General features: G+C 42.8%; 1 protein-coding gene across 1 annotated transcript; it reads right to left on the bottom strand.

The window, feature by feature from the left end:
• Positions 1-7,729: 7,729 nt before the first annotated feature.
• On the bottom strand, positions 7,730-10,216 carry LOC146697950 (uncharacterized). The gene is made up of 2 exons (XM_085472887.1): positions 8,564-10,216; positions 7,730-8,497 (listed from the first exon to the last, which is right to left on the bottom strand). Exons 1-2 carry the CDS (start codon positions 9,968-9,970, stop codon positions 8,384-8,386), a joined length of 1,521 nt encoding a protein of 506 aa, XP_085329013.1. The 5' UTR covers positions 9,971-10,216; the 3' UTR covers positions 7,730-8,383.
• Between the last annotated feature and the right edge of the window lie 5,751 nt (positions 10,217-15,967).

Genomic DNA, 15,967 nt, shown 5'->3' with positions numbered 1-15,967 from the left:
TTGGTATCAGATCGATACTAAAATTTGCAATATCGCACAGCACTACCAGATATGTGGTAAAATGATTCAAACTGCTGTGTATGTGACCTACATTTTGTCAGTATTAGAAATTTCTTCATGGTCATCAAGGGCAGTGTAGCTAGTTTCAACTGTCACCATAACTATTAAGGTACATTTTCTAACTTTTTATCTTTACATACTTCAATTCAGTTTTCACATTACAGTAATGTTTAAGATGAAAGTTTGTATAAAAAACCTTTTTCAGAGGAGGCCCCACCACTGACCACCTTGTGAGGAACTGGTTTCTCCCTTCAGTCTTCTTGAGCTCACAAACACCAATGAAATGATCATCCTCTGTACAGTTGGCACTGCAAAACCAAGTCGAATGGGCTTTTCATAGTGGGTTCCTGGGTTTAGGTGAGTAATAGAAACAAAAGGGGAAAACGAAGGACATCAACTTTTTCGCAGTGTGTAGCAAATGTTTTTTCAGAAGTAAGTTATTATTCATTCATGTTTTTCTTTTTTTGTTTTCAGTGGGTGTTTGAGTTGGTTTAGGCAACATACTTGTCATGGTCCGGGTGAGTACGGGGTTTTTCCACTCCGCTGGGCTCCACCTTCAGGCAGAGACTCCAATCAGCTTCCACACCTGGTTCCAATCAAGTCACCAGCATATAAGACCAGCATTCACAACAGACCTCTGCCAGATCTTCTGCTAACTCATGTTAGTGCAAGGCCGCCAAGCCCTTGTGAGAACGCTCAACTACTGCTTTTCTCCCCACCGTGTTTTCTTTGTCATAGGACCCACCTGGCAGTCGCGTTTCCCAAACTACTCACATCTCCGCCTGGACGCTGGTTCTGTCATCTGGTTTCTCCCTTTCCATCATCGGACTACACCTGCCTGCCTCCTTGCCAAGTCCCTCACTCCGAGCATATTCTGGATCCTCTCTGGACACTCCTCACCCGGAACCCCCTGGACACCCCCTCCTCGCATGACACTTTAAACCTGCAACGCGTAAGCCCTAACCTCCATAGCCTAATCCTGCAGCTGTGATTCACTAGACTGCCACTGACTGCTTGTCTCCTCTCATTATAGTGACTGCGTACCTCCATCCAAGCCGCTGCCCCTTTTTTCCATTCCCCGGATCCATCCGTGAAATCTAGCACCTAGCCATAGCACTCAGAGTTTCATGTTCACAGTTTGGTAGTGATGGCCAAATGAAGCTTTCCGAAGCACTGAAGCTTGTATTGAAAAACGGTTCATTACTCGAAGCTTTTCAACACAGTCCTCTCCGGTGACATCTGGTGGTGAAAATTTTGAAGAGCAGCTTGAATCTGCAAAATAAAACGGACTGCTCAATTATCACTGCTCACTCAAGAGTGGAGTTCTCTCTGATATTGGGCCACCGTTCCGTTGCTTTGAACATGTAATTGGTTTTGTTTTCTCGATTGGGGGGCTGAAAAAAATGTAATGCGTATCTGCGTAATACATTTTGATCAATAAACTTTCCCTATTTAAACATGCACTATGGTGTGGCCTTTCTTTGCTCCTTGATGTTGGTAAATACAATAAGTGAGCAATATATATAATATACATATGAGAATGCACAGCACATTATGGAGTATGCCCCTGCTGTGAAGTCCTGCCTCCATCTACTTGTCGTTTAATCACTGGACAGCTGGACAGGTTCATACAAAATATTAGATTAGGCCAATTCCTATACATATTTTTGACCTAGGGGTGGGATTGATTGTGAACTGGAAAGGGAAAATGCTTAGGGGGTTGAGTACGGCTGCATCGTCACTGATTTGTAGAATCATTTTGATTCGATACAGGATCCGATTCAATTTGATTGGAACCTGGAAAGTTTTGCCTCAGTCAGAAATATTACAATTCTGATCATTTAACAGGATATATCCATAATTTCGTATCTATTAAAAGAAAGCTGACACATGTGAGACTTAATTAGAGATGTAAACAGAGAGTTATGAAACCTGCAGCTGCAGAAGCCAGCGAAAAAAAAAGAGGCAAACAGCGCGGACCCAACGACACACCAAAATCTGATTCTGACGCGTCGGGTCCGCGCTCTGTGTTTACGTTTGTATGCAGAATCCGTAAACCTGCTCCCAGTTACTGTTTTACTGTATGGTGTTTGACGACATGTCACCATCAACACACTCCACGAATCCCGTGGATGATTCACTTCCTTATATCCGTTTGAATCAGGTACCGAAGCAGTTACGTGCGTAATGAAGCTTCGGACGTCACTGGTCACGTGACTTTTGCCAAACGAAGCAAGCCTCGACACAATGCTTCTGAACCAGTGTGTTGTTTTTTTCGACACACGCTCCGGAGCGTCAGCTTCAAGCAGGCCATCACTACAGTTTGGCCTCACAGTTCACAGTTCATAGCATTCATAGTTCATAGCATTCATAGTTTCCTGTTTTGTAAGTTCACTAGGCACTGTAAATAAAGTACTGTGTTCACGCCCGTTTTTGCCTCCCTCTGTGTCTGCATTTGAGTCCACACCCACAGCCTGGCCCTCTCGGCCGTAACAATACTGTTGTTTAGAAAAAATGGTTATTGTTTGAACAACAGGTCATTTCCATGAGTGCTGCAATGAAACATGACTGTTAAACTGAAAGATTTGCTTTCAGCTCAGCTCTCTGTTCACCAGAATTGGCACAATGTTAGCATTATTGCAGTTACAACACTAATCCATCTATTTTACTGAGCAAGAGACCCTATTTGATCCTATTTGATCTCTTTTGCTGGGGCAGTCTTCAATTTTTTTGGCAAAGAACCACAGAGCTTGAGTTGGAGGTACTAACTTTCCACCATGCTGTCTGTTTCACACATAGGTATAACTGATCTCAGTGCATACTGAAAATCACATTCTGATGAAGGGCACCAACGTCACAGCAAAATAACACTGTTGGTTAATTTAAAATGTTGATATAATAACTCCATATAAAATCCCAGACAACACCTGGGTTGGGACATGCCACCCCGGTCACCAAGGAAGGGCAAGTGACGTATATGTCATTGTAACCTACTGTGTGTCAACATCTAATGCAGTATTACAATTTCATGTATTTCTATGAGCTTAGAGTGTTACATAATTTGAGTTAGCTATGAGATAGTTAACTGTATTTATTGTAGTCTATTTGCAAAAAGATCAGAACAAGTTTGTTCAACCTTTGGAAAGACTTGAAACTGTGGTCTCATGAAATTGTGTTCTACTCATTAAAAACAAAGCCATAATCAGGTTAAGGTCAGGCTGAGACAAATCCACTCTGCAGTGCAGTATAAAGATGACAGCAAATGTAAAGGTATGGCTTTTATATAACTACTAACACAAGTTGACTAATGTTGTAATTTAAAGGGTAGAACATACAGGCTAACTAGTGAAGACTGTTTATACTTTCATTCCTTAATGATGCTTCCTCAACCCCCACTTATTAAAAGAAATGTCAGCGGCACAAATCAAACTGTGACATAAAGCTATAACTCCCTGTTATGACCTAAACTACTGTTGTTGGACTCCAGGCAAAGATAATAAAATGGTGATATTTTCTGAACAGGACATTCCTGTTTTTCTATTCTCTGATAGTACAAATCATTATTTCTTTTCACCTTACATTTTGTGCATTTTCCTATATCTCTAGTTCAAAACCATGGACAAGTGGATCAATACAATTCACTTTTTTGTTATTTTTATTCGTTTTGGTCCATTGGTTGTGGCAGCAAATTAAATTGAGAGATTGCAAAGGGAGAAGTCTGATACAAAAGGGCTTCAGCTGGCAACCTGGAGGCTCATTCTGTTCAGAAAAAAGAGGCAATGTTGCACTGACCCAGCAATATATAAAGGTAGATGAGAGCACTGCAAACACCCACGCGAGTGTTATGTCAAGCCAGTGTCTTCCAACAAACTGAGCTATATATGTTAATCTACATGCATACATATTGTGTATGTGTGTATGTGTATGTGTGTATGTATGCATACTATGTTGCCAAAGGTATTCGCATGTCTGCTTTCAGAACTTGAGTGACACCCTATTCTTAACCCATACTTTTTAATATGATGTTGGCCCTCCTTTTTTATAGCTGTAACATCGTCAACCCTCCTGGAAAGCTTTCTACAAGGTGTACAAGTGTGTTTGTGGGGATTTTCAACCATTTATCTAGAAGCATATTTGTTAGGTCTGACACTGATGTTGGACGAGATGGCTTAGCTTGCATTCTGCACTCTACTTCATCCCAAAGGTGTTCTATGAGATTAAGACTCTGCAGGCCAGTCAAGTTCTTCCACACACAACTTACTCATCCATGTTTTTATGTACCTTGCTTTGTGCACTGGAGGGCAGTTGTGTTGGAACAGGATGCTGTGGGAAACTGTTTCTAGCTGTTTCTAAGTTGGGAGCATGAGAGTTCATTGGAACTAAGGGGCCAAGCCCAACTCCTAAAAACCAAACCCACACCATAATTCCCCCTGCACCAAACGTTACACTGCACAGTGCAGTCAGACAAGTACCATTCTCTTGGCAACGACCAGACTCATCAATCAGATTGCCAGACCAAAAAGAGTAATTCGTCACTCAAGAGAATGCATCTCCACTCCACTACATCCGACACTTTGCATTGCGCTTGTTGATGTAAGGCTTTGGTACAGATGCAGCTGACTGACCCCTGAGCTTGGTTTTGCCAGAGGTTTCTTTCTGTTTAAAGGGAGTTTTTCCTTCCCACTGTCACCAAGTGCTTGCACAAAGAGGTTAGTTTGATTGTTGGTGTTTTCTCTCTGTTACTGAAGAGTCTTGACCTTGATATTAAGCATCTCGAGGCAACTGTCGATGTAATTTGGCGCTATATAAATAAAATTGAATTAAAATGGAATTTAATTGAAAGTTGGTTACCTTGGTGCTCCACATGTCTCACCATCCACTCACTCTGCTCTGGGATTTTTCACACGGCCTACCTCTTTGTGGCTGAGATGCAATCATTCCAAAACGCTTCCACTTTAATATAATAACTCTAACATTTGAGAGTGGAATAATTAGCAGTGAGGAAATTTTACGACTAGGCTTGTTGCACAGGTAGCATGTACAATGCTGAGTAACTCATTCTTTTACGTTAGCAGAAGCAGTCTTCATGGCTAGGTGCTTGATTTTACACACCTGTGGTCATGGAAGTAATTGTGTAACCCATGTGACGTCCCTCTCTTGATTCGCTGCATCCACGGAACGGCAAAGATGAGACTCGGCTGTGAGACTTGAATAGCGTCAAGAACGGCATGGGAAATGTCCCTCCATTCAACCTTAACTCAGCACTAAGTGTCTTTAACCTTTGGCAAAAGCAACACTTTAGCTATTAGCAGCTGGTCGTTCGTTAAAAATTGCTTTATTCAGCGGCATTTTACCACAAGCAGAACTCTGGAACTTTGGAAATTACTGTTTTTGTACACTTTAGTTTATTTAAATACTTAAACGTGCTCTTTTTTAAAACAGTGTGCAATTTATTGATTATTGTTACATGTTGCCTTAAATTTGGCTATGCTGTGTGTTAGACACTGCCTTCTTTCATGCCGTTTCCGTATTTGTTTGTATTTTGTAGCAGATAAAGCTACGTAGCTAAAACAATTAATGAACTATTGTACTTTTGTGAAATGTGATAATGCAATGATCTGATTCACACTATTGTATGGAAATGTGGAATCATTGATCTGTTTACCAATAAACTGATTTTAAATTGAAATACTACTGGACTTCTTCTGGCCCTACAGGTGGCGAGCTGGTAGGACCATTCCTAGGGCTGCTCAATTATGGCAAAAATTATAATCACGATTATTTTCACTGAAATTGAGATCTCGATTATTTGACGATATTTATTTAACCCTTTAAGACCTACCATAGAACCAAGTCTGCCAGAGCTTATATTTTTTTTTTTTACATGCTGTAGTGCCATTTTGGGAGCATTTCAAGTTGCTATACATCAATACAACTGTTATAGCCCATATTTTAAGAATATGTATGCATTAAGTCCATAGTAATTACATTAATTGCAAAAAAAGTGCAATAAACTACAAAAAAATTGAAAATCGTTTTGTTTGTTTTTTTACATATATTTCTACTTGGGGAAATTTAAGAGGTTTATCCCTCAAAACTTTAAATACAAAAAAGTTGCAAAAAATAGTTTCCCACCACAGTAAATTTATTTTGAGTGTCTTCATAGTTTTATTTTGGAGATACAGAAATTTTTATATACTGCAGGAAAAACAAAAAACAATCCTATGATGCAAATTTGAAAAGAAAACAGCAGGTGCATCAAAATAAACTATTTCCAGCAGTGCAATTCGAGTTCTAAGCATCACAGAAACTATTCAGAAAAGTCAAACATGACTTATAAAAACACCAGTATAGGCTTTGTTAAGATTCAATATTGAGGAAGGGTACAAGAGGTGATCGAAGAATAACCACACCGATCCGGCCGGGTGAAGTCAAACGATGATTTTAATGAATACACGCGTGGGAAGACAACTCTGTACGCAGACAGGAAGTAGTCTTCGACTTAATCAAAGCATGAACAGATATTTTATAGCATCAGGGTTTGTTTACTGACGCCCCTTCATGCGTCACAGATACATTTTATACATAGATCAGATCAACATCATCATGACTTTTCACCTAGAAAATCATCTTCTATTTTCATGGCTAGCCCTTCCTGTCTACCTTTCAGTTCTTGTCTTGTTCCTCTTTCTTGCCGAGACACCAAGAAACGGTTCCTCTTTTACCAAGACAATTTTGCAGTTACAGCCAAACATAACTAACCTCTCCTCTAAATAAATCTAATTTAAAGTGTGTGTGTGTGTGTGTGTTGACCTCACATGCTCTTTGTGTCACCTCTTCACCTACTGTCTGTGTCTCGTCCTCAAATGCTCTTTCTCAATTCACCTGTTGCACTTCTGACCTTTTACCAGACCAGAAGCTCACTGAGACTATGTGTATGTCTTCTACTAAATAAATGTTTTAATCAAGAACCTCTACTAAAACCTTAATATAAAATGATCTGATATATAAGTGTTTTGTAAGCATGTATTGCAATTCCTTCTATGGCTCCAAGTCACTTGCACAATAGATTGTCCGAACATCGCGCCGAACAAAGCTTCCGACCCCCAATTAATTGACCGAGCTCCAACTCTTTAATAAGCACAGATATGCATTGTGTATAAAATAGTCATAGCTGCTTAAGGCCTTCTTAAAGCTATCTGTTACATTGTTAAAGCCTCGTCTTAGCCTGCGGCTCAAAATAACTTCCTGCTTTCACTTCTGCATACAACTTCCTGTCAGCCTGCAACTCAGTCTTTCTGAAAGAGACACTGTTTAAACCTTGGAATGCAATATCCATGCTGCAGATTATATTATTAATGCAATGACAATTATTTAACAATAGCAGTAAAATAATTTCCCTCCTCGACACTCCCTCTTTTGACCTCTGGAACACCAGAGGTCACAATACATTGTGTCCTCACGCAGACCCTTCTCTGGTGGTCTCGAACCTCGAGATCTCCAGGATCCTCGCCCCTCCTGTGGTCGCCGAGATCGATCTTCTGCAAAGGAAACAAAACACCTTTTCTTGCATCTCCCTAACTTATCCTATCTGGGACTCTTTAATCAAAAGCCTGATCCTAATTATCTTCTTAACTTATTGACTTGTATTTATGTATACTCCTCTTCAACGTTACTCATCACTTTAAAATTCTTTAAGCGCTGGTTTCACGTCCAGTTGCTCGCTCTACTTTCCCTTATCTGATCATCAACATCCTGTGCACAAGTTGTCGCTGCTGCAAGTTAATCTACTCCAAAAGAAAACAACCACTTTAATCAATTAAGTTTAAGCATATAAGCAATTACTCCTGTATACATTTCATCATAGCTAAATGCTGCCTTGAAACAACTCCTATGTGTTAACACTAACTTCATTTTAAAACCTCACATTTCCTATGTTATCACCTGTTTTGGTATAACCTTTTTATTTCATTTTGCTCCCTTTAATGTAACAATACCTTCTAATTCTAATGTATCAGACTTAACCAAAATATATGCTTTCCTTCCTCTTTGGTCCTTCTTTAAGTTCAGTTAAAAGCTAAATGAATTTAGGGCCTTTTGCCTGGAATCAATACTGTCATGTGTGTTTCTTAACTCTGTGTCTGTAAGCGTGTGCAATCCTTCATGAACTCATATTATCCTCACAGTAGATTGGCTAATCATAGCGCTAGCCAAAGGCTCGTGACCCTCCAGAGACAAATTTGAGCCACAACTCCTTTAAAAGCACAAAATGCAATATGTATAAAATAGTTATAACTGCACCTGAAATACAAAGTTAACATCATCATAAACATCTTATGGTCATCAAAGCAATGGGCAGGGCTGCGACCCAATTTAGCCCTGTCTGCGCACAAATTTTAGCCAACTTGTTTTTCAAATTTAGGTTCATCCTCTCTACCTTTCCTTGAGATTGAGGATGAAAGACCGTCCCGAACTTATGTTGCACTCCCAACATCCTCTCTACCTCTTGCAAATCTTTATTCTTGAAGTGAGTACCATTGTCTGATCTAATTCTCTTGGGAAACCCATGCCTTGGAATGTAATGATTGATTAAGCACTTAATCACGCTTTTCGCGTCTTCACATTTGGTCGCCCATGCTTCGGGCCATCCAGTCAGAACATCCACACACACCAACAAATACCTCACCCCACCTGGGCCTGTATCAATCATGTCGGTATAATCAATCACGACCTCTTCTCCTGGCCTTTCTGGCATGAGAAACTTACCAGCTTCAGGTTTTACTGCTGGCTTTGGGTTGTGTGCCCCACAAATTAGGCACGTTCTGGCCTTTTCCAGTATCATCCTTCTCAAATCAGGATGCCACCATCGGCACAAATTTCTCTCCATCTGTTTCACTCCCACGTGACCAAGCCCGTGAGCCTCATTCACCTTTTGTTCCGCCATTTTGGCCGTTAAAGCGGGACGCCCATCTGGCCCCCTCCACAAACCGCCATCTTGCCAGGCTCCTTTGTTTTCCCACACCCCCTTTTCCTCTGGGGATGTCTCCTCCTGAGCCTGTCTAACTTCTTCCATGCTGTTAGTGCTAACCTCCTCTTCTGGGGTTACCTGCACCAGTTGTCTCTGTCCTTTGTAGCCCGCTGCTTCCTTTGCGGCTTCGTCAGCTTTCTGATTTCCTCTTGCCACCATACTGTCTGCTTGTGAGTGGCCTTTGCATTTTATAATACTTACCTCGTCTGGGTCCTCCAGGGCCTTTTTGTGACAGATGGGTGCATTAGTGGCCGTTCTGAACCCGGCTCTCTTCCACTGAGCCAGTTCCACATGAGCTGCTCCAAACGCATATGCTGAGTCAGTGTAGATGTTCACTCTCATGTTTTTAGCCAACCTCAGGGCTCGAGTTAGGGCTATCACTTCAGCTCTCTGGGCCGACTGTTGTCCCTCAATTTTTCCTGCTTCTTTCACCTGAAACTCAGTTCCTACTCTACAGACTACTGCATAGCCCGCTTTCAATCCTTCTTCATCTCTGTGGCAGCATCCATCTGTGAACCAATCCTCAGCTCCAAGTATGGGCTCTGCCTTTAGGTCTTCCCTGATTTTTCCTTCAACTTGGGCTTTCTTAATACAGTCATGTGGTTCTCCTGACCCCATTAGGTCTGCCATATTTATTCCTTCATGTGTGAATATCAGATTTGGCGCCTCTAAAATTTTGCTGAACCTTTGTTGCGTCAGTGGAGTCATTGTGAATGCCTGTGAGTTCACATAGGCCACTACACTGTGTGTAGTAAGCACTTTCAGTGGGTGTTCCCTCACTATATGTGCTGTTTTCTGAATTATCTTTGCTACTCCTGCTGCGTGTTGTGTGCATGTGGGATGCCTTGCTTCTGTTGAATTTAATCTTATGCTAACATACATAAGTACATCCCTACCTCCCCCTTTTTTCTGAAACAACACACCATTCACAACTCCCTTTGTTTCTGAAACATCAAGATAAAATGCCTCATCATAGTTAGATGTGGCCAGATCTGTGGCTCTTGACAAATCCTATTTTAGTGAAATGAACGCTGTCTCTGTGTCCGGCGTCCAAGGCAATTCAGCCTTCAGATTTCGAACACCAACTTTCTTGATCAGGTCCCTTAAAGGGGCCGTTTTACCCGCATAGTTCGGAATGAACTGCTTGCTCTAACCTGTCAAGCCAAGAAAGGAAAGCAACTCCTTCACAGTTCTTGGTTTTGGATGTGTCAGAATTTGGTCTCTGTGTGTGTTCATTAACCCCACTGATCTGTGTGCGATCACCCGGCCCAGGAATGTTACCTCTGGCCGGACCAACTGCAGTTTTTCTTTGCTCACTTTGAAGCCACACTCCGCCAATCTGTTCAACACCACGAGCAATGCTACCGTACAGGCCGCTGCTGACGGGGCTGCAATAAGAAGATCATCAACATACTCTATTAATGTACAGCCCCCTGGCAGTTGACATGGGGACAATGCCTCTTTCAACACCTGATTAAAAATTCCTGGTGAGAGTGCAAAGCCTTGTGGTAGGCGTGTGTACCTAAATTTGCGGCCTCTGTATGTGAATGAGAAAATGTCTCTGAGTGACTCGTGCAGTGGGAGACAAAAGAATGCATTCGCTAAGTCAATACATGTGAACCACTCTTGGTCTTCAGTTTTGTGCTTCTATTATGGTCTGTTAAATGGTATGTCAGACTTCAGCTGGAACAGGACAGGCGAACAGTTAGCTAGACCTACATCTGTGGGCCCTGCGGACCACAAAGTACCAGGCAATTTTGAGAGCTCAGCTACTGCATCAGGATGATCCATTCTTTCCCTGCCATGTATTCTGGAGATTTCTTTATGTTCTAAGATCACTGCATCGTTGGACAAACAAGTTATGCGATATATTTTACATTTTGGTGCATACCAAACGTTTGGAATTTGGGTGCTTTGCCAGCATGCGTTGTCCAGCGCCCGCTTGACCATTGGTCCCAGATCTCTTGGCCCATGACCCTCGTGGACCGCCAATGTAATGTGAGGGGCTGAATCCTCTCCCACATTGTACCAAGGCAGTTGTTCATCAGTAAATTTCACAGCCGCGGCCACACCTTCTGGTCCAACATAAATGTTATGTGTTTGCACATTCCACGTCTGTCCCTCAAGATCAGACTGGAACTGTTCCCGATAGATATCATTATCTTCCCTATCATAAAAGAGTGTAACGTGGAAAGGATCTCGCGGAGGGGAATAGACGGCCAGGCTCATTATCCAGGGTTTCCATAGCTGATAATGTCTCAAAATGCCTTCTTCCACTAGCCTCCCCCAGTAGATTTCGGCAGTGGGTTGTTCAGAGTTCTGGACTAGATATTGAGTCTTTGAAGGTGATCCCAGTTTCACAAGCAGGTCCCTGCCCATGAGATTTTCCAGGCACCTGTGAGGACACCACATATTGGTGCTTCAAAGTCTGTTTTCCCAGCTGTGTCAATGCTGGATCTGTCAATGGCAGTGTCATTGGAATCCCGGAAAAGCCTACCACCTTAACTGTGTGACAGGAGAGTGTTGCACTGTCTGGTGTGTCTTTCAATGTTGAGTATGTTGCTCCAGTATCCACCAGGAAGGGCAATTCAGTGCCTTCCACGGTCATTGACAGCATGGGTTCTGCCGCCCCCCACGCTGTTCAGTTTCTCCGGGCTCCGTCAGTATTGCTCCCCCTCCCAGCCCCAGTCGGCTACTGGGTACTGGGGGGCTGGTGCTGCATTCGGGTTTGGAGCTTGATGTGCTCCCCTGTAAGCAACTCTTTGTCTTGGGGCTCCTCGTGCCTGGGGCTGATAGCCTCGCCTCTGATAATTTCGCTGCGATTCAGGGCATTCTCGGGACCAGTGTCCTTCTGCTCCACAGCTGTAACAGCCAGTCCAAGACACATTATTAGGATTCCCTGGATTCCGAGCCCTTTGTCCTCCCCTCACGGATCCACCACGCCCTCTCTGCGGTCCACCGGTCCCCCAATTCCCTACGGGTTGACGCTGCCTTGGTGCATTGGCGGGCCAACGGTCATCAGGGTAGAGACCCGGATCCTGATCTGGCCAGTCAGGCACAGGATCGGGCTGAGGCCTTGCCACCATTATAGTCTTATTTAGTTCTTTCGGTTCTTTTTTCTTCGCATTATATTTTTCGCGAGCCTCACCCAGCTGCAGCCTAAGCAGCTGCGCCTGTGCTTCATCTAACTCTTTCTTTTGTTTGTTCGTCAAATCCTGTTCCTGCTGAAGTCTGTGGGTCACATGTCTCTCCCACTGCACCGAGTCTGCAACGGCAAAATCTGGGTTCTTTTCCAAGTCAACTGCAACCTGGTTGGGCAGCCCTGCCAGCACTGCCGAACGAAACCACGCTCTACTTTCACCCTCCTTCCCCGGATGTATTCCTGTTCCTAACAACCATTGTTCCTTTGCTTTAGCTAAACACTCTCTGGGTGTGTTTTTGGGATCCCAAATAATTTTTGGAATGGCTCCAGAGTTAGGAGTTGGGTCCTTCTCCCGAACTGCATCTGCTAAGTCACTCTGCACCTCATGATATTTCAGGTCATTTGCATATCTGGTTGTTTGAGCTATCTGCTCTACATCTGCTAACCCACCACCCAGCATACAACGTCCGGCCAAAGCGCGAAAGTCGCCCAGCGCTAATTCTTCTCCTTCCCAATGTTCTCCCTTGGTTATTGGTGGAAGTTGTTTAACCAATGCTTCCAAATCTCTCACCTTATAGGCGCGATAAACTGGTTCGTTCTTTGGACCTGCTATTAGAGGCAGACCTAAACCAGGGTCAGGAGCTCCTTGTTCAAAACTCACTCTTCTACTCTTCCTCAACTTTCCTTTCCCCTTTGAGCTCTTAAATATGGGCTGTCTCTGTGCTTGGTCTCTCTTCACACTTCTTTTCCTCAAAATTAGGCTTGTACTTGGTTGGGGCTCAGGTCCTCCATCTTCGTCCTCCTCCTCGTCCTCTTCTTCTGATGACGTCGCACGGTCTTCATTCTCCTCTTCTGGCCCTCCCTGCATTACTCTCTGCTTTATAACCTCCAATGCCGTTAATGCCTCTATGGACGCACGTAGGGCCTCATGCATTTGTCCATACACTTCTCCTTCAGTTTTTAACACCAAGCTCAGAGGTATTTTATCACCCAGCCCTTTCTGTTGGGATGTAATAAGTTTACTTACCTCAACCTCCATCGCTTGGCACTCTTTCTCTGCTGATTTTAATACTCCAGGGGAAGCCAAGCGAACAGCTTTCTTAAGCTGTTCGAGCTGATCCTTCAGAGGTTTGCATCCCCTTTTCCTACTAGGTGTCGCACCCGAGCTGTCAGCCATTCTCTGAAACACAGACTTACCTCTTCCAATGGCGTTGGTCGACTCCACCTTCTTGGTCTAGGTCACCCAGACACGCTTAACTTTCGGTTTCAGTCTTCGTCTCGCTGTTCTCGCAACCACTGGCTCCTCTTCCCCTGCTCGGTGATACACAAAGTTTAACCCAGCACTTTAGACGCTGTCCTCGCGTTCTCAAGCGTTGACACTCAATCAAAATTATTCGCCCTCAAAGTGTTAATATATGACACCAGCAACCCTTATGCGCAACGCGCTCACCTCCGTATACTTACCTCTCCAATAGTTCCTCGGATTAGTGTTTTTTCATTTATTGTAAACCCATTAACGGCGCTGCGCGTCCCTTATATACTTTACAGCAACACACCCTCAAGGGTCCCTCAACTTGTCCCGTACTAATAAGTCTAAAACCAAGAAATCACCTTTATGACATTATGTCAAAGCTTTCTCCATGTTGCACAGCCTGCCACAGGTTTAACAAAAAATCGCTGCCCGAGAAGGCTCCCACATATCAAGGTGGTCGTTTTCACAAACTTCCAGCAGACCCTCAAATAAACAAAAACAACGACCCAGGCAGGCTTCCAGTTCAGCCTCCTCAATTTCTATGCACACCGAAAACTCATGGGGAGATTCTTCTGTCTCCCCGTGTCCTACACAATTCACCTCCAAATGATCCCCTACAATTGAAATTTCAGTGTGGAATGACGCAGAGATTAACATTTCCTTATTTATTCACTATATGTAACCTGAATTTTCTCTCTCTTATCAAATAACAAAGGTTATCTTTACAATTTGTTATTGAACTACTAATTAAGTTGCTTTTTATGGTGTCAGTGATAAACTGCCCCTAAAAAGTCCACTTTATTGCGTGCTCATTGAGTTACTCCTATCAAAGCTATTTAACAAGTTCAATTTACACATACTCATTAATTTGTCACGCTTATTAGTGGCTCATGGTTGCTTAAAGCCTATGTCTGACTTGACCACAGAGTTAGAGCATCATTCAATCCTCTCAGGATGACCACTCCACTTACTCTGCATCCAGTCAGCTCATGAATTAACAACCCTTGCAGACTGTAACCCTTTTATTTTTTGTTTATGCCTTCAAATCCACCTTAAATCTTCTTTACCTAAACGTTGGTTTTAAACACAAACAATTCTTATATTCTATTTTGAAACGCTGTCACCATTCATATATTTACAATGTTATTATTTACTAAGCCAGCATTTTAATTGCAGACATTTATCCACATTTGCAAACAATAGTTATAGAGCTGAATGACACACAAAACCGAAAGCATAGTCCTCTCATGCGCTCTGCATCTGCTGCCTCATTTGCATGCACACACACACTCTTCATCTAAGAATAGCAGCAGGCAGTCAGTGCATTGCTGACTCGACCCACAGAGATCTTTTTTTTATTACAGAGACGTCTTATATTTACAACTGCACAGATTTTAAACCTTTTAACACCTATCGAATTTCGACAAATTTAACATAACCGTTTTTTGCGATCAATTAACCAGTATCAAGACTTTAACTGTTTCTGGCCTCATTTCTAAAATCCCTAACTCAATTTAAAAGCGTCAACCAACCCAAACTTTTTGAAGTTTTAGGTTAAAGTTACACGCCCGAAGTCCACTTCTGCTGGCCAAAAAAGCGCAGATACCGTTTCAAACGGTAAGGAGACTCTAACTCCTAGCTTAATTCCGGGATGCCCTGTACCCCACAGCTAAACCACACTGAACTAACCCTCTTCGCCGAGAGGTCAATGTCGCGCGTCCACGACAAGGAGGGAGCGTAACCTCCGGGCTCTGCGCTTCCTAGCAGACTCGAACTGCCGTTCTAGAATAATTTATAATACTTTGAAACAACAATCAACACCCGAAACAAGTGTATAACTGAAGCAGGTGCAACCTAGTGGTCAAATGGAGACTCCAACTCACAAAATGACCGCTCAGGTCCACTCTTATGACCAAATTTGGACTCTAACCAACACAATAACCAATTCCCTACCAAACTACTTGAGACTCTAACTCAATTTCTTTGGGACTTCAACCCAGTATTTAAACTTTTCTTATCAGACTCTTAACTACTTTCATTTCTTCTTAGCAGAACTCTAACTGCTTCAACTCATGAGATTTTCATCAAAATCAAAACAGACATCCACCAGTAACTTCAGTGAGTAGACTTAAATTTTATCATGTCCAATTTGGCACACTTTGGAAATAATTCAACAGGTAGTGCCTTACCTTTTGGATAAGCCGGCTTATGCCCACTCACTTAGACCACTGGAATTCATGTCTGCCCGTCAGACCACCCAAGACCCCGGATTTCTCCGTCCAAACCTCCAACTCTCCCTCCTCAATAACCGGACGAAGCCCCCAAATGTTAAGATTCAATATTGAGGAAGGGTACAAGAGGTGATCGAAGAATAACCACACCGATCCGGCCGGGTGAAGTCAAACGATGATTTTAATGAATACACGCGTGGGAAGACAACTCTGTACGCAGACAGGAAGTAGTCTTCGACTTAATCAAAGCATGA

This window comes from Copadichromis virginalis, linkage group LG11 (genome assembly GCF_057382275.1).
Source record: "Copadichromis virginalis isolate Kocher_CV1m ecotype Utaka linkage group LG11, C_Virginalis_male_GT1.1, whole genome shotgun sequence".
Taxonomy (NCBI): Eukaryota; Metazoa; Chordata; class Actinopteri; order Cichliformes; family Cichlidae; genus Copadichromis; species Copadichromis virginalis.
The sequence above is the reverse complement of the archived record's forward strand: the minus strand, read 5'-3'. Positions and strand labels throughout refer to the sequence as shown.